Source organism: Lepidochelys kempii, chromosome 3 (assembly GCF_965140265.1).
Source record: "Lepidochelys kempii isolate rLepKem1 chromosome 3, rLepKem1.hap2, whole genome shotgun sequence".
NCBI lineage: Eukaryota > Metazoa > Chordata > Testudines > Cheloniidae > Lepidochelys > Lepidochelys kempii.
Genome location: NC_133258.1, coordinates 207239242 through 207259635, shown reverse-complemented (window position 1 = coordinate 207259635; position 20394 = coordinate 207239242). Strand labels below are relative to the sequence as shown.

Below are 20394 nucleotides of genomic sequence, written 5' to 3'. Positions count from 1 at the left end.
ACCTCCACTTAAAAACTACTTGCTTACAAAATCACATAAAAATACAAATACATCACAGCAAACTATTACTGAAAAACTGTTTACTTTTTCATTCTGTCTGTATGAAATTTTAGTTTGTACTGACTTCGCTAGTGCTTTTTACGTAGCCTGCTGTAAAACTAGGCAAATATCTAGATGAGTTGATGTATCCCCTGGAAGACTCCTGTGTACCCTCAGCGGTATGCATACTTCTGGTTGAGAACCACTGATCTAGTGCTTTTCATCAGCAGATCTCAAAGTGCTTTACCATGAAGGTCAGTATCATTATACCCATTTTGCATAGAGGGAAACTGAGGCACAGGGAGGAGAAGTGACTTGTCCAAGGTCACCCCAGCAAATCAGTGGCCAAGCTGGGACCAGAAGTCAGGTCTCCCATGTCCCAGTCCAGTGCTCTATCCACTACACTACACTGCCTCCCTATGAATTAGGCAGCAGAGGTAAATTAATTTTTATCCTCATTGTCCAATAACAGATTACCAGTCAGCCTGCATCCCAATTGCAAAACCCTGATGCTGAATTCACCACAAACTTTCCATCTGGGCCGTAATTTTTTAAAGTGGAAGTTTAGATTCTGGAGCACAATTCTGCATCAAGGAGTGGTTTGGCAGCAAATTCCATTGCTGCAGAATCATGAAATACGTGGTGCCCTAGATGCGTCCCTTTCCACATTCTGCTCTTGCAGAATATGGAAGAGAACACGGAATGACTTATGAGCAAGATTCCTAATCTATCCAATCTCTCACTTAAAAATAAACTTAAAGATAACAACAGGTTTCAGAGTAGCCGCCATGTTAGTCTGTATTCGCAAAAAGAAAAGGAGCACTTGTGGCACCTTAGAGACTAACCAATTCATTTGACCATAAGCTTTCGTGAGCTACAGCTCACTTCATCGGATGCATGCAGTGGAAAATACCTGCATGCATCCGATGAAATGAGCTGTAGCTCACGAAAGCTTATGCTCAAATAAATTTGTTAGTCTCTAAGGTGCCACAAGTACTCCTTTTCTTTTTTTAAAAGATAATAGTAATCTAAGTAAAAATGCATTGAGACTGTCTGCCATTATGCAAGGAGGCAAAAACATCTGCAGATATAGCAAATTTGAAGGACCAAAATGATCTATCAGTTTAGATCATAAAATAGGACAAACATTTGTGACAGTCCTAATTATTTAAATGCATTCCTAGCTTTAGCACCTACTTGAATGAAAAGGACTTGAAGGATCTGAATCAAAGACGCTGCAGACATCTGTAGTACTGGAAGTAGCAGAGGCAGGGGGTGGTGTTAATGGTGTTCGTGGAGAATTTGGGGCAGATGTTGTACTTTCTGACTCACTCTCAGGGATGCGACTGTAACTAATTTTTCTTGGCTCCTGTTGCAGCGGTGTAGGGTGTCTCATGGTACCAGGCCTTGGGTTCGACGGACGAACACCCGGAGATTTGAGGGAATAGTTGTATTTTTTGGGCTGCGGTGATACCAAATATCAATATTGTGCAGTTAAAAACCTTGCAGTGAATTGAAAGTATACATTTTAAAAATCAAATTACCTTCATCTCCATCACAAAATCAGTTCAATGCAGCTTCATCATTATTCATATAAATTCTAAAACAATTTCTGCTGCATTATGGGAAACATTTTTGAAGTTATTAAGAAAAAAATTAAATCTGAATACTAACAAATCTTGGAGGAGGCTTGGAATTTCGTGGCTCTATTTCTAATGACTTGTTGAACAGATAATCTGTGAATTCCTTCTCCATGCTATTTCCCATTGGATTCAAATTTTCAAAAAACCTCTGAAACACAGGAAGTTTAGGAAGATTACATCGTATAAGTTACTATCATGGGGCAAATTCTACATACTTTATTATACAAGTAGTCCCAATGGTTTCAAAAGTGCTATGTAAGTACTATTCAGCAAAGGTGAATTACATAAAATTGCATTAGGTGAATTACATGAACTTTTAAAAAAAAATCATTCAAAATATCAAATGTAAGTGACATTACTCATTTCACAATTTTCATTACTCTGACAAACTAGGGACAAGATCTTGCAAACTGCCAACACACAGAAATCCACTGACTTGGGAGGACATGAGTAAAACCCATGCCTCTTTATAGACTATCAGGGTTGGAAGGGACCTCAGGAGGTCATCTAGTCCAACCCCCTGCTCAAAGCAGGACCAATCCCCAATTTTTGCCCCCAGATCCCTAACTGGCCCCCTCAAGGATTGAACTCACAACCCTGGTTTAGCAGGCCAATGCTCAAACCATTGAGCTATCCCTCCCCCGTCACCTCACCTCTCCTTAGGACTTGACTTAAAACACCGTATTTCCTCATTTTAGTGATGTATGTAAGAAACGACTTACAACCAGGGTTGAAAGTGCCAATTTACATTAAAGACATTTTTCTTTTTAGGATTTGTAGTAACTTCAATGTAGAAAGGAGAAGTCATATTTGAATACAGCAGAAGAGAAAACTACCTAAATTCTGCTTCCGTCATGATAGCAACATGCAGGGTTCTCATTCATGGATCGTGGAAAATGACACAGCTCTGCTGACCTTTGCCAAGAAAAAATTTTCTGGCCAAGGTACTGGGAGTCAGTGGCTCATGACGGTCCGCAGATGAGGAGCCTCATGTACTGCTTGCTATTACTGGTGTCTTCTAGTGTGAAAAAAACCTATGATCTAAGGACATCCTGCATTGTGTCACACTAGTAACTTGAGATCCAGGAGCAAACAGCCTGCTCTACAGATTCCTTTGATTTTCTCTGTTAAAATTATTTCTGAAATAATCACCACAAAGAAGCTCTCAATATTTTGGCATACAAAAATGCAACTTACTCGGATATCAGGTTCTATTCGTAAGCAGTATGGCTGGTTTTGGTACTGCTGGATCTCTCCTGTTATTTCAGCTACTTTCCTTCTTTTGCTGAAGTTTATAAGTTCTTTTCCATGTCGCTTTAGAAATTCAGGGTTGCCTTCTTCTGTTTTCAAGATGTTAGTCAAATAAATTCCTAAAATAGTGAAGAGAAGAAAAACATTCAGATACTACAGTACAAAACTATGAGGAAATAAACAATATAGCTGGAATATGAAGCCCTTTTAAAGAATTAAACTTGTGTATTTTAATTACGCAGGCCTGATCTATACTAGAAAATTAGGTTGGAATAAGTACATCGCACAGGGGTGTGAAAAATCCAAACCCTTGAGCGGCATAGCTAAGATGACTAAGTCCCTATGTAGCCATCACTAGGTCAATGGACGAATTCATCCGTTAACCTAGCTACTACCTCTCGGGCAACTGGATTACTTATGCTGACGGGAGAATCCCTCCTGTTGGTGTAGGTAGTATCTACAATGAAGTGCTACAGGGGCACACCTGTAACACCGTAGATTCAAGTGCAGTCTTAAAACAAAATTTTCCCTATCACAATCAATGACAGAGTTGTCTGCTTTACAAATAATGGCAATACCTTAACCCTTTCCTTGAAAACTGCCTGTTTGCATGAGACTCTCAAGATCCATCTATTTATTTACCTACCACTTATAAAGCACACACCACAGGGAAATCTAATTATGTTTGAAATTACATTGCCTCACAAAATTCAATGAGCTGACAGAAGTGGAGTGTGCTGTTTCCTTCCTTTCACTAGCATTGCCTTATTCGTTCTCAGTTCAGCTCCAGCCAGTTACTGATCTGAGCCAAGCCCTGGATAACGGAGATGAAGCTTTTTATGCCTGATGTGAAAGCGATGTGGAGCTAGCCACTGTTGCGTATTGCTGGCAGTTTAGTTCATGCTGTGTCAATCTCCTCTAATGGCTTCATGGAGATATTGAACAACAAGAGGATTAAAGAGAGAATGGAACTCTATAGATGAGGGCACTGGACCTGCGGGGTCCATCATGAGTCCTCGGATGCATGGCTTTTGTAAATGGAAAATTTACGTTTACATGCTTCACCAACCTATTCAAATTCTTTGAGGGGGTCAAAAAACATGTGGACAAGGATGATCCAGCTGATACAGTGGACTTGGACTTTCAGAAAGCCTCTCATACAGTCCATCATTAAAGATCTCTTAAGCTGAGTACGCAGCCATGGGATAAGAGAGACGGTCCTCTCATGCATCAGTAGCTGGGTACAAGATGAGTAAGAAAGGGTAAGAATAAATAGTTAAGTGTTCATTGGGGAGAGAAGCAAATAGCAGGGTCCCCTCCAGGATCTGTAGTGAGACCAGTGCTGTTCAACATATTCATAACTGATATGAAAAAAGGGGTAAATCGTGAGGTGGCAAAGTTTGCAAACAATATAAAATTGCTCAAGATAGTTAAGTACAAATCAGACTGCGAAGAGTTACAAAGGAATCTCACAAAAGTGAGTGACTGGGCAACAAAATGGCAGATGAAATTCAATGTTGATGAATGCAAAGTAATGCACATTAGAAAATATAATCCCAACTACACATACAAAATGATGGGGTCTAAATTAGCTGTTACCTCTCAAGAAAGACCTTTGAGTCATCCTGGATAGTTCTATGAACACATCTGTTCAATGTGCAGTGGCAATCAAAAAAGCAAACAGAATGTTAGGAACCCTTAGGCAAGAGATACATAAGGAGACAAAAAAACATGATAATGCTGCTATATAAATCCATGGTAGGCCCCTGCTTCCAGTTCTGGTTGCTCCATCTCAAAGATACATTAGAATTGGAAAAAGTACAGAGAAGGGCAACAACAGCGATCAGGGGTATGGAACAGCTTTCGTGTAAGGAGAGATCAAAAAGACTGGGACTGTTCATCTGAGAAAAGAGACAACTAAGGGAGGAATATGATACAGGTCTGTGAAATCATGTATTGTGTGGAGAAAGTGAATAAGGAAATGTTATTGACCCCCTCACATAACACAAACCAGGGGTCAAACAATGAAATTGATATGCAGCAGGTATAAAACAAACAGAAGGAAGTACTTCTTCACACAATGTACAGTCAACCTGTGGAACTCACTGCCAGGGGATCTTGTGAAGGCCAAAAGTATAACTGGGTTCAAAAAGAATTAAGTTCCTGGAGGATAGGTCCATCAATATCTATTAGCCAAGATGGTCAGAAATTCTTTTCTCTGCATATTCAGTCATACTGCACATTTGTGTGGCTCTTTCACATACCAGTAGGGGAGAGAAAATGTGTTACAGTCAGAGACAGCTGAAACTAAGTTTAACTTCTTTTAAAAAACTGATTAGACCTAAAGCTCAGTGTTCCTTTAAAATATAAAAGGAGTACTTGTGGCACCTTAGAGACTAACCAATTTATTTGAACATAAGCTTTCGTGAGCTACAGCTCACTTCATTGGATGCATCCGATGAAGTGAGCTGTAGCTCACGAAAGCTTATGCTCAAATAAATTGGTTAGTCTCTAAGGTGCCACAAGTACTCCTTTTCTGTTTGCGAATACAGACTAACAGGGCTGTTACTCTGAAACCTTTAAAATATACTTCTCACTTCTGCTTGTATTTCTGTCGCGTCCTTGGCAAACATTAACTGACATTTATTTTATACTGCTCATCCCGAATCAAACCTACTTACCAAAGAAAGGCACACATGGAGGATTAATGGACCTGAGTTTTGCTAAATATTTCTTATAGTGATCCTCACTCAATTCATGAGCTTCTTCTAAAATCTTTTTCTGTCGACTTGGAATTTGCTGAAAAGATACACAGATAGGTTAGTTTGGAGGGCACTGTGGTCCAGTACCCCATCCACAAGACCAGGACTGACAGCTGCCATTGCCTAGTTGTGTGACCCTGGGGAAGTCACAGGCTCAGATTTTTAAAGGCATTTATGTGTTGTTATAAAACAGCCTAAATCAGTTTGGTGTTGCAACGCTCAGCACAGCAACATCTCAATACCCTTAAAATTCTGGGCCTTAACCGCTTTGAGCCTCAGTTTCTGAAAAATGGGATACTAATACTTTGAGATCTAGAGACGAAAAGAGCTATATGGGTATAAGAATCAGGACATTGAACCTCCAACCCAGGTCAGCTAGGGCTCTTCACAAAAGCCTGACTTTCATACATACCCCTCAGCCCCTGACCATAATCTTAATTATAATTATAGTAGCTAAGTAAATTATTGATGCGGGCAGCCTTGATTTCCTGTCAATCATAATATTGGTAGTATACCTCTAAAACCTTTAAATCCTGCAAATACCTATGGAAAATTCAGTTACGCACTCCCATGTCAGTGTAGGTCAAGCAGCCCAATTAACTGGGTATGGATCCTATGCTGAAGTGTATGGAGGGAACCTGCTAGAAGATGCAGACTTTTTTCCTGCTTCCTGCGGCTGGTGCGTTCCACCTCTTTCCCCAGACACCCACTACTCTGATCAATCTGCCTATGCCTTTCTGATAAACCACCTTTTATTTTCAATCTTGCCAGTTACTGGTTTCAGGGAGTGGGGTCTGGTGATTTGCCATGTCTTTCTGCCTTACTTACCATTGTATTCACTTTGGGGACCCCTGGAATGACAGGTAACCACCTCTGACATTACACAGAAATTTATAACTATATTTTACACTCTCATTCAATCTTCCATGGTGATTTTACTTCCCTTGAGGAAGCCAGGGACGCTGCACACTTATATTCGTGGTGCAGTCTGCATATTGTTGAAGTATTCGCTTTTCCTGCTTTATGCACAGGTATGTAGTCCTTGCCAATGGCTCAGCTGATCCCCGACATCAAATGACCTACATGGAGGACTAAATCCTCAGATGATGCAAACAACTGAAGTCATAATTGGAGGAGTTCAGAGGACTAGGTACAGCACTACAAATATACCTATGCACACATGTGCAGTACGTCTGGGGATTCACCATCATTGGGTTTTTTCCTCACCAACAACTCAAAAGTGATTGAAGGAATTTTAGTAAACATTTCCAGAAACATTCATCTTTGGTCAGAAATTCAGCCCAAAAGGCAAAAAAGTTGTAGAAAGCTGTAAGCATCTGAAAATAAGGAGTTATAATAGTGATCGTTTTGCAACCTTTAACTGTAGTATTTGCTCTGACCCTGTAATAAAACAGCATTTTTTAGAAAGTCTAACAAGGAGCTTTAACAAATATTTCCTACATCCCATTTCTTTTCCTTCAGTTTTGAGTCTTGGTACATCGATTCTTCCATATTTTTCATTAACTGTTTCCCCTTATTCGTAAAATTTCTGTATTGAATATTTTTAAAAAAATTTTAGTTGAAATGTTTTTCCTTCATCTTCCCTTCAAGACACTGTTCGTCCACTGAACGCATCCGATGAAGTGAGCTGTAGCTCACGAAAGCTTATGCTCAAATAAATTTGTTAGTTTCTAAGGTGCCACAAGTCCTCCTTTTCTTTTTGTTCTTCCTCAGTTTCTTTCAGGTTTTAACTCCCATCCATCTCTCTGCTTTAGTCCTTCACTCTAGTTTTCTGCTTTATTCTCCTCAGCCCCTTTTAGTCTCTGCTCTGTCTTGTGATTGGCAGTGGCTGAGTCCAGATAGCGTGAACATTAAGTACAAAAGCAAAGGCTCCTTCAAAGTGCAAGAGCCCGTTACCACCCTTAATGCGCTATTGAAAGGAGAAGCATTTATAGTAACAGAATGTAACTTAACTATAACACAATTTCTAGATTGAAAACTGAAAACATTATAACCTACCTCAAATGTGTGATCCAGTCTATACACAGGTGAAGAGTTCATAGCACTGACAACTTCAAGAACACCATTGAAGTTATTCAGCTCCTGAAAAACTTGCAGGATCTCAATTATCCGACTCACTACAATTACTCTTTCCTCTAGGTTTTCTGTTTCTACGATGCATCTGAGTACAAAAACAGAATGCTAATTTTGTAGAAATAAAACAGAGCCAGAACTCTGCCAAGCAACAAAGATTCAGCTATAGCACAAAGTGTACCCTTCTGAAATGTTTCAACAGATCCAAAAAGGCCCACCAACAACAGGAGGGAGATTTAGAACAAGTTAGGTCCCATTTCTCAGGTTAAAAAGCTGGGAATATTAGAAGTAGTCTTCGAAGGATTGGATTTTTATCAATAAAAGCTGATAAATATTGATTTCAACATACACACAAACCAACACAAAAATATTTCCATTGATGATAATAAAAGTTTATAGACAGACAAAGCAAGAAAAATGCTGCTTGAGAACTTACAGTTTCATTTAAGGATATTTACTTTGTGTATTTTGACATGTGATGTTGACAATTTGTGTTTTAACAGTTATAAAGCTTTAACTATCTGAAACCCAACATCTATGATCATTAAATTATTGTTTGACACCCTTGCATAATTTTCCACAATTGTGAAAGTTTACATAGATAAAAATTGAAAAAAAATTGCTTAAAACCCATAATTTTGTGCAACTGTGAACACTTTTATCGTTTTTTAAATCAAAACCAGTGCTTAAAAAACACATTTTCTGTCAAAATTATAATAAAAATTAAAATCAAATTCTGCCAAGCCTACTTACAAGTAGTTGTTCTCAGAGACAAACAAACATTTAGCCATTGCTCAAGTAGAGGATTCGCCAAGGCAAAATTTCTCCTAAGGTTACCTCTCAGGAAGCATCTGAATGAACTACATATATCCACTAACATTCCAAAGTAGAGATTTAAAAAATGAACAAAGAACACCCTTACTTTTCAAACCACAAAGTGAGATTAGTGGTGTGCCGTATCATTTTGAGAAGGTTGGGAGAATTAATTTCTTTATCTTCCTTGGTCCACACACTTCCAACTAGTTCTGATGGCTGCACAGCTCTAAAAGAAATTATAAAAAAAATAAAAATAAAGCACAATAATATAAAACTTTTTAAAAAGACTACCATTATTCCAAAAAAAGTCTTAATTATCAGTGAATTTTAATTTAGTGAAGGACCACTGCTTGAAAAAAATACTTAGCTTATTGTGAACTACCATGATCTCAAAATCAAAATACTCACTGAATGAAGAAAATGATTGGTATTCCTTTGCTTCTGTTTGCTCTTTGCATCACGGTATCAATTAACAAATATTTAAACACACACATTAATAATAAAAAGAACAGGAGTACTTGCGGCACCTTAGAGACTGACAAATTTATTAGAGCATAAGCTTTTGTGGGCTACAGCCCACTTCATCGGCTGCATAGAATGGAACATATAGCAAGATATTTTTTTATATATATATATATATATATATATATATATATATATATATATATATATACACACACACACACGTGTGTATATATACACACACACACAGATAAGTTGGAAGTTACCATACAAACTGTGAGAGGCTAATTAGTTAAGATGAGCTATTATCAGCAGGAGAAAAAAAACTTTTGTAGTGATAATCAAGATGGCTCATTTAGACAGTTGATGTCAACTGTCTAAATGGGTCATAGAATCATAGAATATCAGGGTTGGAAGGGACTTCAGGAGGTCATCTAGTCCAACCCCCTGCTCAAAGCAGGACCAATCCCCCATAGTTGCCCCAGATCCCTAAATGGCCCCCTCAAGGACTGAACTCACAACCCTGGGTTTAGCAGGCCAATGCTCAAACCACTGAGCTATCCCTCCCCCCCATCTTGATTATCACTACAAAGGTTTTTTTTCTCCTGCTGATAATAGCTCATCTTAACTAATTAGCCCCTCACAGTTTGTATGGTAACTTCCAACTTTTCTGTGTGTATACCTATCTATCTCTGTCTTATTATATGTTCCATTCTATGCATCCGACGAAGTGGGCTGTAGCCCATGAAAGCTTATGCTCTAATAACTTGGTTAGTCTCTAAGGTGCCACAAGTCCTCCTGTTCTTTTTGCGGATACAGACTAACACGGCTGCTACTCTGAAACCTGATATTAATAGTAACTGCCTTTCATCTAAATCAGGGGTCTCAAACTCAAATGACCACGAGGGCCACATGAGGACTGGTACACTGGCCCGAGGGCCGCACCACTGACCACTCCTACCCCCCGCTGCCCCGCCCCCACTCCACCCCTTCCATGAGGCCCTGCCTCTGCCTGGCCTCTTCCCACCCCTTCCCTGAAATCCCCACCACAACTCCATTCCCTACCTGCCTCCAGGGGGTGCAGGAGGTATGCAGGGTGCGTCAGGGGGCTCAGGGCAGGGGGTTGGGGTGCAGGAAGGGGCTCAGGGCAGGGGGTTCGGCTGCAGGAGGGGTTCGGGGGCAGGTTCGGTCTGGAGTGCACTGGGGGAAGGGCAGGCTCCCTGCCTGCCTGCCCTGCCCCCGCGCTGCTCCGGGAAGCAGCCGGGACCTGGGAGGGTGGGCCACAGGGGTCTGTGTGTTGCCCTGGCCGCTCCTCCAGGTACCTCCCCCGAAGCTCCCATTGGCCCCCTCCCCCATGTCCTGGCCGCTTCCTGGAGCGGTGCGGGGGCACGGCAGGCAGGCATGGAGAGAGGGAGTCTGCCCTGCCCCGGTGCACACCGGGCCAGAGCCGCTCTAGGTAAATGCTTGGGGGGTGGGAGGGGCCCCCCGTGGGGAGCTGGCGGGCCACAGAAAATAACGTTGCGCGCCGCGTGTTTGAGACCCCTGTTCTAAATGAAGTATGAGGTCTAAACCTCATTGACACCCCTCTCACGAACTGCTGTTGGATTCTCTGTGGTTCATAATACGCTTTACAAACTAGGATATGAAGGGAAATGGTTTAACTGGTTCTCAAAGATTTGCCCATTGTGGAAATATCAAAGTATCAGGAGCTATTCTCCTCTACTATAGTGAAATTAATAGTATGCATTAATTATAGGTGCTTAGATACCTTGATGTCCATGATATAAACATACAAATATTTTCACTTTGTGGTGCATCTTTAAACTCCTTTGCAGCGTAATTAATGACCTAACACACAACATATGTCAAGGGGGCATGCCAATAGTGGGGATCTGTACAGAAGGCCTGCAGAAGTAATTTTGGGACTATTTTGGGTTTGTGCAATAATGTGGTATAGTACTTTCAGTTTTTCAATGGAGGACAAATACCTGTAAAGATCTGACTCGAGTAAAGTGAGCTGTCGAGCAATTTCTATTGGGTGTAAAGTGAGCAAGTCAAAAGTTTCTGGCTGTCCTGGCTTGCTTATATGCCACTCAATTGCAGGAGGTGAACTTTCAAAAGTAATATTGTGGCTTGGCCCAATGGCCTGTGCCTGCTTTTTCCGGTAGATTATCTTTGTGATTGATTCGACCCATTTCTTCATAGCTTTACCTGGAATAAAGAGACATTGTTAACATTTATTTAATGCTTTTAATTCTATGTTTCTTCAAAGAGGCCAATGTCATTTTTTAAATCTCCACGTTACAAACATTATACCTCAGTACTCTGAGGTAAGTAAGCATTCTCCCAAATTTAAAGAAGGGCAAACAAGCACAGCAGGGTTTCACTCACACAAAACCAAGCAGCAGCAAAGCTAGAAATAGTAGCAGGAACCCAGTGATCCTGGTAGTAGCACGTATGTAATTCCTTCTGAATTAATGGGAGTTTCACACAGGGAACTGAAGGGAAAACTGAACCCCAGAAAAAACAGTTACTAACCTTTTCTGTAACTGTTGTTCTTTGAGATGTGTTGACCATGTTCATTCCACTTCAGGTGTGTGCATGGCCAGTGTGCTAGCATTGACGATCCTTCCATTAGCGGTACCTGTGGGGCAGAGCCACCCTCAACCTGTCTATGTGGGCATAAGTACATTTTGTCTTTGTAAAAGACTGTATAAAGGTGGGTCAGACACCAAGGCTTGCAATTTTCCTACTCTCTGTGGAGAGAATTGTCACCACAAAGTTCACTTTCGTTAAAAGATGAAGTAACGAACAGGTAGCCAACTGATCAAAGGGAAGACCCATAAGACTTAATAACACCAGATTTAAGTCCCAAGGAGGGATGGGATACTCCACTTGGAGAAATAAATGGTCCAGATCCTTTAAGAACCTGAGTGACACTGGTTTGGAGAATACAGCGCGATCTGCAATTGGAGGGTGGAAAGTGGAGATAGCTGCTAGGTGAACTCTGATGGAACTGATGGAAAGACCTTGATGTTTCAGCTGTAACAAATAGTCCAGGATATGCTGTATAGGAACCCAGAGTGGAGAAACCCTTTCCTGCTGAGACCACAAGAAGAACTGCTTTCACTTCAACAGGTAAGTGTACCTAGTAGGTGGTTTCCTGCTATTCAAAAGAATGTTTTGCACATTCCTTGGACGGACCTTCTGAGGTACTTTCCACAGAATATCCCGGCTGTAAAATGAAGAGTCACTGGTTAGGATGAAGGAGGTGACTGTAGTTCTGAGAGATCAGGTCTGATTCTGGAGGTTATGTCAGCAGAGCCCAAGTTGAGAGGCTCAGCAGAGTGGAGAACCATTATTGGCAAGGCCCCACTGGTGTTATGAGGATTGTACGAGCATGATCCTGCTTGATTTTTAATAATACTCTGGGGAGGAGCAGAACTGGAGGGTAAGCATACATGAGTCTGTCCTTCAGGGTAACAGAAAAGCATCTGTCAGGGATGCTGGATTGTGACCCACTCTTAAAAACAAAAGAAAACAAAAAAACTGCTGACACTTTCAGATGTGACGAGTTGTAAACAGGTCTACATAAGGAACCTCTATGCTTGAAAAATTACTCTTACTGTATCTGGCTGGAGATACTACTCATGGAGACTGGTGAAAGACCTGCTCAAGCAATCTGATAAAGTATTCTGAATACCCAGAAGGTGTTTGGGGTGAAGTGTATTGGTGTTACAAAACTACCAAAGCTGTACTGCCTCTTAGCACAGGAGATTCGATCTGGCCCCTCCTAGTCTGTTCACAGAGATCATTGCTGCTGTATTGTCCATAAGAACTAGGAAATTTCTTCTTTTCTGTGGGGAAGGAAAGCGTGACAAGCCAAGTGGAGAGCTCTCAACAACCTCACATTTATGTGGAAAGCTACCTATCTTCTGGCCAGACCAGAGAATCCCCAGGTGGGTTTCCCAACCTAGGGAAGAAGTCTCTGTAACCGGAGTCAATGCTGATTGTAGAGGAACAAAAGGAACTCTCATATGTACATTGGCAGTGTACACTCATCAGTTCAGAGCGTTTAAGACCTCCTCTCAGTCCTACTGGCTGTAGATGGCAATGAAGGTGTTTGCCACAACACCTTTGTGGGTTCTACAATATCCTCATTTATGGAGAGAGCCTCTCAGGAGGCCCCTGCTGACCCCAAAATGTCCAATCTGTGCATGCTTATCTGAACTACTTCTACCTGTAATTCCAGGGAGGAAGCAACCCTCTTCAACAGAGGTGGAGCCTCCCTTCACAATTCCACTGGGCCAGTTTGTTCTTGTTCGGTACCAAACATGGTTCCGGACCTGACCTTTCATGCCTCCTCCAGTGAACTATTACAACCACTGCTTGAGGATCTGGAGGGAGGCGGGTGCAGAGAGGATCTAGTGGTGGGAGGGAATCCCCCCGGGTTTCAATATGGCCAATGGTAGGGCACAGGACCTCAGCTTCTTCCCCACCACAGCTCCATGCCCACCGACCAATGCAGAATGTCAGCTGCATATCAAGGATGAAAGAGCGACTATTCAGGTGATAAACCCGAGTCGCCTTATCAGGGAGGAGCAGTATCTCTCAGTGCCAAGAAGCAATGGTGACACTCAGAAGATGCTACCAAAGAAAGCATGCTAGGCTTGGCCCTTGACAGCACCTGCAAGCAGGTGCAGGATGGTCTGAAGGTGCCCAACAGCTGAGCTCTACCTGCAGGTGGGTCAGAATGAATGTTCACTGGTGCCAGACAAGAAGTCTCCTAAACCGCTGGTGAAGCTGGAACTGACAGAGGCAGGAGATTGCGTGCCGCATCTTATGCCTCCGGCATTGAGAGGTTCCCTTGACGCTGCTGCACTGAAGAGGTCGGCACCCCTGGCTGTGATGGTGCTCCAGTAGTGGTCAGTCTCAACAGCATCTGTTCCGGAGTAAACGACCCTGCCTAACGTGCTATTTGCAACAGAGAGTGTCTCCTCATCAAGGGCTTTCTTTCCTATTTCCCAGCCTGCTTGTTGGTTGACAGTGGTGGGGACCTCAATCTCTTAGAGGGTGGATCCTTCAACTCACCCTACCATTGTTTCTTCCTTAGCACCAGGAAAGAAGATGGGTGCTGAGACTCTACAATGTCCAGAGAAGCACGCCTAACAGAAGTAAAGGCGCTTGGTGCCCAATCTGAGCAGGAAAGCTCTGAAGGTGGACACAGTGCCATCTCCATGAGACAGTTACATAGTCTCACCTTTCTTTCACTTTTAGTTTGTGGATTAAAGTCCCTGCAGATTTGGCATCTGTCCCGGACATTAGTCTCCCCGAGGCACTTCAGATGCCTGTAAAGCAGGTCACTTATTGGCATCAATTCATAGCATTTGGTGCAAGGCTTGAAGCCTGGAGACCGAGTGATGCCTTGGTACTGGGCGTCAGCCCCCAGACAAGTGGAAACCAAAATATACACCAAGAACAATACTAAATAAATTAAACATATCTAAACTAACTATAAAACTACTAGATGAATACCAGCTACAGATACTAGAAAAACAAATTCCCAGCAAGGGAAAAAAACCACTTGCAAGAGCAAGCTACCATGCTCTGTCTACCGTCATGAGTGGTAAGAAGGAACAGAGGGGAGGTTGGGGGCAGCTCTGCCCTTCATAACATTGCACAGCAGTGTAGGGTAGAAAAGGGCATATGTCCTGTGCCAACAGGTATCACTAAGGGAAAAATCTAGTGCACTGGGTGTGCACACACCTCAAGTGGAATGGACACATGCAATCACTCAAACTCCTGCATTCCAGTCTTATGCTCTGTCCACAAGACCAAAGATTTCCAAACTGGCCAGTCTACAGAATTTGCTGACAATCCACAGTGAACTGATTAGTCACATGCTTGTTCTCTTCCTGTTTCAAGCTGCTAAATATACATTAAAACACTTTTCTAACAATCTTTTCCTTTATGCAACTGCTGTAGCTGCCACAGGGATGTTTCGTTATTGAAAATGAATGGGGAAGGTTTGCTACACAATTTATGAACTGGGGGGAGGCAGCCTATGCGATAACCTCTCAAGATGTGGTTCACATTGTGAAACAGCCTGAGACTCCCTGCTCTAGAGTACACTGTTTCCTCCATTGAGCTTTTATGAAAGTTACTCCTAACTATAGCTAAAGGGATTTCCCCCAATAAGCAGGTGACCAAAGACTATTTTGACCTGCTTTCAAAACTACCTACTCAGTTGCTGGCATTTTTCAATTATAGCAGTTCATTTTCAATACAACTAGAATTATATTTTGGCCATCAGAGTTAAGTAACATGGATCATATTTTTCTGAATAGGCACCGTATTTCTGGGAATGAAAACAGCAGTTGATTTTTAAATAAAGGTTAATTCAGGGTATGCACTGAGTAACATAAGTCATCATAAGCGCCCAACATTTAATTTTCCTTCATCCACTGACCGTAAGGGAGCATCACCACATAACAAAGATGTCTAACACTGGACATATTTTAAAACGCTGATATCTATTGTAATCATAAATACCTCTTACTGTCCCAATGAATTCTTCCAATCGGTGCAAAAGATCTACATCTCTCTCAAAGTCATAGAAGTGGTGTTCTACCCAGTGTCGGCATACATTTAACACTCTACAACGTTAAAGGAGAGATTATAAACTCTGTGGGAAGAGATTGTGTTAGTCTATGTCTGACAATGCCTCGCACTATGGCTTAGATGGGATCTCCAGGTGCTACTGTAAGAATTAGACCATACAGGAGGGTAAACCAAGGGAACAATTACAGCTAATATAGAGTTTTCATTTCACATTCAATATTCACAAAAGAATGCACACAGCTAGTTCTTGCCTTGAAAACATTTATATATTAGTTTCACCTGAAAGCTCTGAATAATGCTGTCAATTAGAAAACAATGTTACTTACTTAGGTCACATCTACATTAGGAGTGCTTTGCTGGTATAAATGTAGCAATATACTATCCTGGCAAAGCACCTCTAGAGTGGATGCAGCCTATACTGGCAAAACTGAGGGCTTGTCTTCACTATGGAGCTCAATCGGTGTTGCTGCAATTGATGCAGTGGCATCGATTTAGCGGGTCTAGTGACGACACACTCAATTGATGGGAGAGCGCTCTCCCATCGATTTCTGTACTCCACCTCAACGAGAAGCGGAAGCAATGTCGGCGGGAGAGCATCTCCCGTCGACATAGCGTAGTGTGGACCCTGTGGTAAGTAGATATAAGCGACATCGACTTGAGTTACGCTACTAACATAACTCACATTGCGTCGCTTAGATCGACCGGCAGCTGTAGTGTAGACCATGCCTGAGATTTTGCCAGCATAGCTTATTATAGCTCCCTGAGTGAAACAAGCTACACAGGCAAAAGTGCAGGTTTGCCAGTATAACTGAGTCTACAGTAGCCTTGCTGCTCCATGCCTCAAGCCACAGAAGCACAGATTTCAGAAAACCCGTTAGGGAGCATTAGTGCCTAATTTGCATCGTAGCATTCTAGAACCTAAGACTTTATAAAAGCTGACCCCTTAACCTGTCCTCACTTCTCCTCTATCTCAGAGTCTTCAGAAGGATTCCAAAGTATACAGCAGGTGGGAGGGATCAACGTGCATCTGCAGGGGCAATACATTCAGAAAACTCCATTTATAAGAAAATAACTTTTTTTTTTTTGTTGCTATTATCCAATGAGCTATCTACTGTAAAGAAAGGAGCTTTGTGGTTCTATAACTGTTTTATAAGCTGAATCAATGAAACTGAGGATGTGTTACTAGGTGGGAATCAGGTTCCTGATTGTTGGATACAAACTAAACACTTTACCACTGTGTCAGTGGCTCCGTGGCTCATGACGAATGACAAGAGACTCCTTGTGGGAATCTGCAGAGGCACTCTACGAAGGAGAAGTTTTATCTGCATTTCTCTAATACTCACCGCAGTTGTACAGGTTGTATATATTCTTTCCTAAATCGTTTTAACTCTGCACTAAGAGGCTGGTCTCCATTCTCCATAGCTATACGATCAGCTTCTGTTGGCTCAGGCTCTGGAATTTCAAACCTAGCATGGGACAAACAAAAAAGTCTAAACCTTTACATTAATTTAAATGATGTAAATAGGAACCAGTAATTTTTTGGGTTAACCTTTCTCAGAACATGCACTAACAAAACTATTAAGAGTTTGATTCAACTGAAGATACCTCTGCTTTCTCCCCTGCTAGACAAAAAGTTTAGAGGGTTTTCATTAAACCAAGTCCTTACCAGTTAGTAAGCATAGAGCAACCACTTACTAAATTGGAAAAAATATCTATCTTATGCCACTACATAAAATAGAGGATAGCAACACAGTATGTGCCAATACAGACTGCAAAATGACAAAACCTTTGGGGCAAGATCCTCATCTGGTGTAACTCAGAGTAACTCCACCGACTTCAATGGAACTATATCAATTTATACCAGTTGAGGATCAATCTTTTGGACTTTATAATCCTTGGATTTGAACTTCTAAGAGAAACCAGTGACAAAAATTGAAGCCATCTTTTTAAAATGTTACATTTTAAAAACAAAAACATTTTTAATCCTACTCCACATTAAAAAAAAAAAAAATCCCTCCTCATATGGACTAGTGCAGCAAGCACTGCAGTGAAGATACAAAAAAGTCACATACCTTTCTATCAGAAGACTCAATAATTCTTGAGGTTTGCAGAAGGATCTATATGTTGTGAGAAATGTCCGAACAAAATTTGGGTCTAGGACACACAAAAAACCCATTGCTTTAATTTCAACAAATTCGCTAATTATAATACTTCACAAGGATTCAAAGTCAATGGTTTTCTTTAAACCTAAGTGTACTTGAGAACACTCGGACTATTAATGGATACCTGTTATACAGTACACTCAACATTTCCTTGTTATTTTACTGACATTTTAGAACTTTTGGCATGGCAATACAAGGCAGAATGAATAAAATCAATTTCAACTACATTTTAAAATTATTCACGAAAAACACTTGCTTTTCCTCTCAATTATTAAAAGAACTTGAAAAAATTCTTACAATGTTGCGAATAGTGAATTTTTACAAATACACAAATATATGCCATTTTATGAGTAAGTCATCTAGTCTAGCACCCAATCTCTGACAGTGACTAGTGCCAGATGTTTCAAAAGAATGTGTAAGAAACCCTATAATGGGCTATTATGGAATAACTTTTTCATAGGGAGATGTTTCTTCCTAATTCCATCACTAGTGTGACCACTGCTGGACCAGTGTGTCCATTTCTGCTGTCCACACTTCAAGAAAAGTGTTGAAAAATTAGAGAGGGTTCAGAGAAGAGCCACACGGATGATGAAAGGATTGGAAAACATGTCATATACTGATATACTCAAGGAGTTCAATTTATATTTAGTTTACCAAAGAGAAGGTTGGGGTTACTGATCACAGGCTGAAAGTATCTACAGTGGGAACAGATATTTGATAAGAGGGCTCTTCAGTCTAGCAGACAAAGATATAACAAGATCCAATGGCTGGAAGTTGAAGCCAGAAAACTACAGACTAGAAAAATGGCACAACCTTTTAGCAGTGAGAGCTCTCCCACCAGCATAATTAAACTGCCCCTAATGAGCGGTGGTAGCTATGCCAGTGGGAGAGCTTTTCCTGCCAACAAAGCGCTATCCATACCGGCGCTTTTGTTGGTGAAACTTATGTTGGTCAGGGGGGTGTTTTTCTCAGACCCCTGACCAACAAAAGTTGTAGACAAAGCCATAGATACGGTCTTAAGTCCATGATTTTTGGTCTTTAGCAGAAATTTAACAGAAATGGATTTAAGTTCCCAGGATCGTCTTTTGAAGGTGTTCTGCATGTTTCCTTTGAGGATGAGGACTCAGAGGTCAAATATGGAGTGATGTTTTTGTAAAAAGTGCTTGCCCACAGGTGATATGGTGTTTTTTTTTTCCCCTGTGTTCATTCCACTCCCTCAGATTTCCACCACAACCACCCCTCCATCAAGCTCTCTTTAGAACACCCCCACGCTGCTAACCCTGCTTTGTCGTAGAATGATAGAGGTGTTCCCTGCCCACTTCACCCCAAATGGTCTCTCCTAACATGTGTTAGCTCCTTATCTGTTCCACCTTGTATTTAGCTGTGATACTCTAAATACTTTTCCCAGGCCTGAGGAAGAGCTGTATGCAAGCTCAAAAGCTTGTCTCTTTCACCCACGGAAGTTGATCTAATAAAAGATATTAATTCACCCACCTTGTCTCCTTAATAAGACAGTCATGCAAATTATGAAAATAGGTGATTTCCCTTTACTCAGTGTGGGACGGAAAGTGCTTGAGTGCCAAGCTTTCAAACTTGAGTGCCAAAAGGTAGGTGTTTACATCCATAACTATGCATGGGTGGGGAGTTCTGTGGGCCCGTGGTGCCTGGGCACCAGAAATATTCCTGCTGTCCAGGCACCACGGGCCTGGCTCCAGCACTATATAAGGCCAGGTCTCTCCCTCGGCCCTGCCTTCCCGCAGGCGCCCCCCCAGGCGTCCCCCAAGCCATTTAAAAACGGCCCAGGGCCCCACACTCACCACCAGCAGTGTAGGGGAGCTGAGCTTCCTGCCTGCTTGCTCCATGTGGCTGCCAGCCCCTCCCTGCAGCCCCTGGGGCGGCGTGGGTCTGTGTCCTGCCCCAAGTGCCTCTGCGTCCAATGGGAAGCTGCGGGGGCAGCGCCTGGGGGTAGCAGCGCGCAGAGACCCCTGGCCCGCCCTGCCTAGAAGCCACAGGTAAGTGCTGCACCCCTCCACTCCCTCCCAGAGCCTGCACCCCCACCCCTTTCCCACACACCCCCTCCAGCCCTAACCTCCCTCCGAGAACATGCACCCCAGCTCTCCACACTCCCTCCCAGAGCCTGCATCCCTCACCCCCCTCCTACACCTCCACACCCCTTGCCCCAGACCAGAGCCTACACCCAGCACCCAAACTCCGTCCCAGAACCTGCACCCCCACACACCCTCTTCTGTCCCCAAATTCCCTCCCAGAGCCTGCACCCCTCACCCCCTGCCACAGCCCGGAGCCTGCACCAAGCACCCAGAGTCCATCCCAGATCCTGTACCCCAGACCCCCTCCCTCACCCAAACTCTCATCCGTCCTGCACCCCAATCCCCTGCCCCAGCACCCCAGACCTCCTCCCCCCACCTAAACTCCCTCCCAGAGCCTTAGGCAGGTGGGGGGGGGCAGAGTTTGGGGGAGGCAGGCTCTGGGCACCACCAAAATTTCTGCAAACCTGCCGCCCCTGTAACTATGAGCACTTGAATT

The 20394-nt window shown here is 42.4% G+C and overlaps 1 protein-coding gene across 3 annotated transcripts in view; it reads right to left on the bottom strand.

Moving 5' to 3' along the window:
• The window catches only part of SOS1 (SOS Ras/Rac guanine nucleotide exchange factor 1), a 93242-nt gene that overhangs the window by 4568 nt on the left and 68280 nt on the right, over nucleotides 1-20394 (bottom strand). For 2 of the 3 annotated variants that reach the window (XM_073339808.1, XM_073339811.1), the window contains 11 exons: nucleotides 17761-17842; nucleotides 17032-17154; nucleotides 15620-15723; nucleotides 11056-11278; nucleotides 8712-8831; nucleotides 7715-7877; nucleotides 5615-5732; nucleotides 4533-4580; nucleotides 2880-3052; nucleotides 1714-1830; nucleotides 1237-1501 (listed from right to left, as the gene is read on the bottom strand). In XM_073339808.1, the coding sequence (XP_073195909.1) occupies nucleotides 1237-1501; nucleotides 1714-1830; nucleotides 2880-3052; nucleotides 4533-4580; nucleotides 5615-5732; nucleotides 7715-7877; nucleotides 8712-8831; nucleotides 11056-11278; nucleotides 15620-15723; nucleotides 17032-17154; nucleotides 17761-17842 (1536 nt within the window). The remainder of the gene's footprint in view (nucleotides 1-1236; nucleotides 1502-1713; nucleotides 1831-2879; nucleotides 3053-4532; nucleotides 4581-5614; nucleotides 5733-7714; nucleotides 7878-8711; nucleotides 8832-11055; nucleotides 11279-15619; nucleotides 15724-17031; nucleotides 17155-17760; nucleotides 17843-20394) is intronic. The other variant, XM_073339809.1, reaches the window with a different exon arrangement.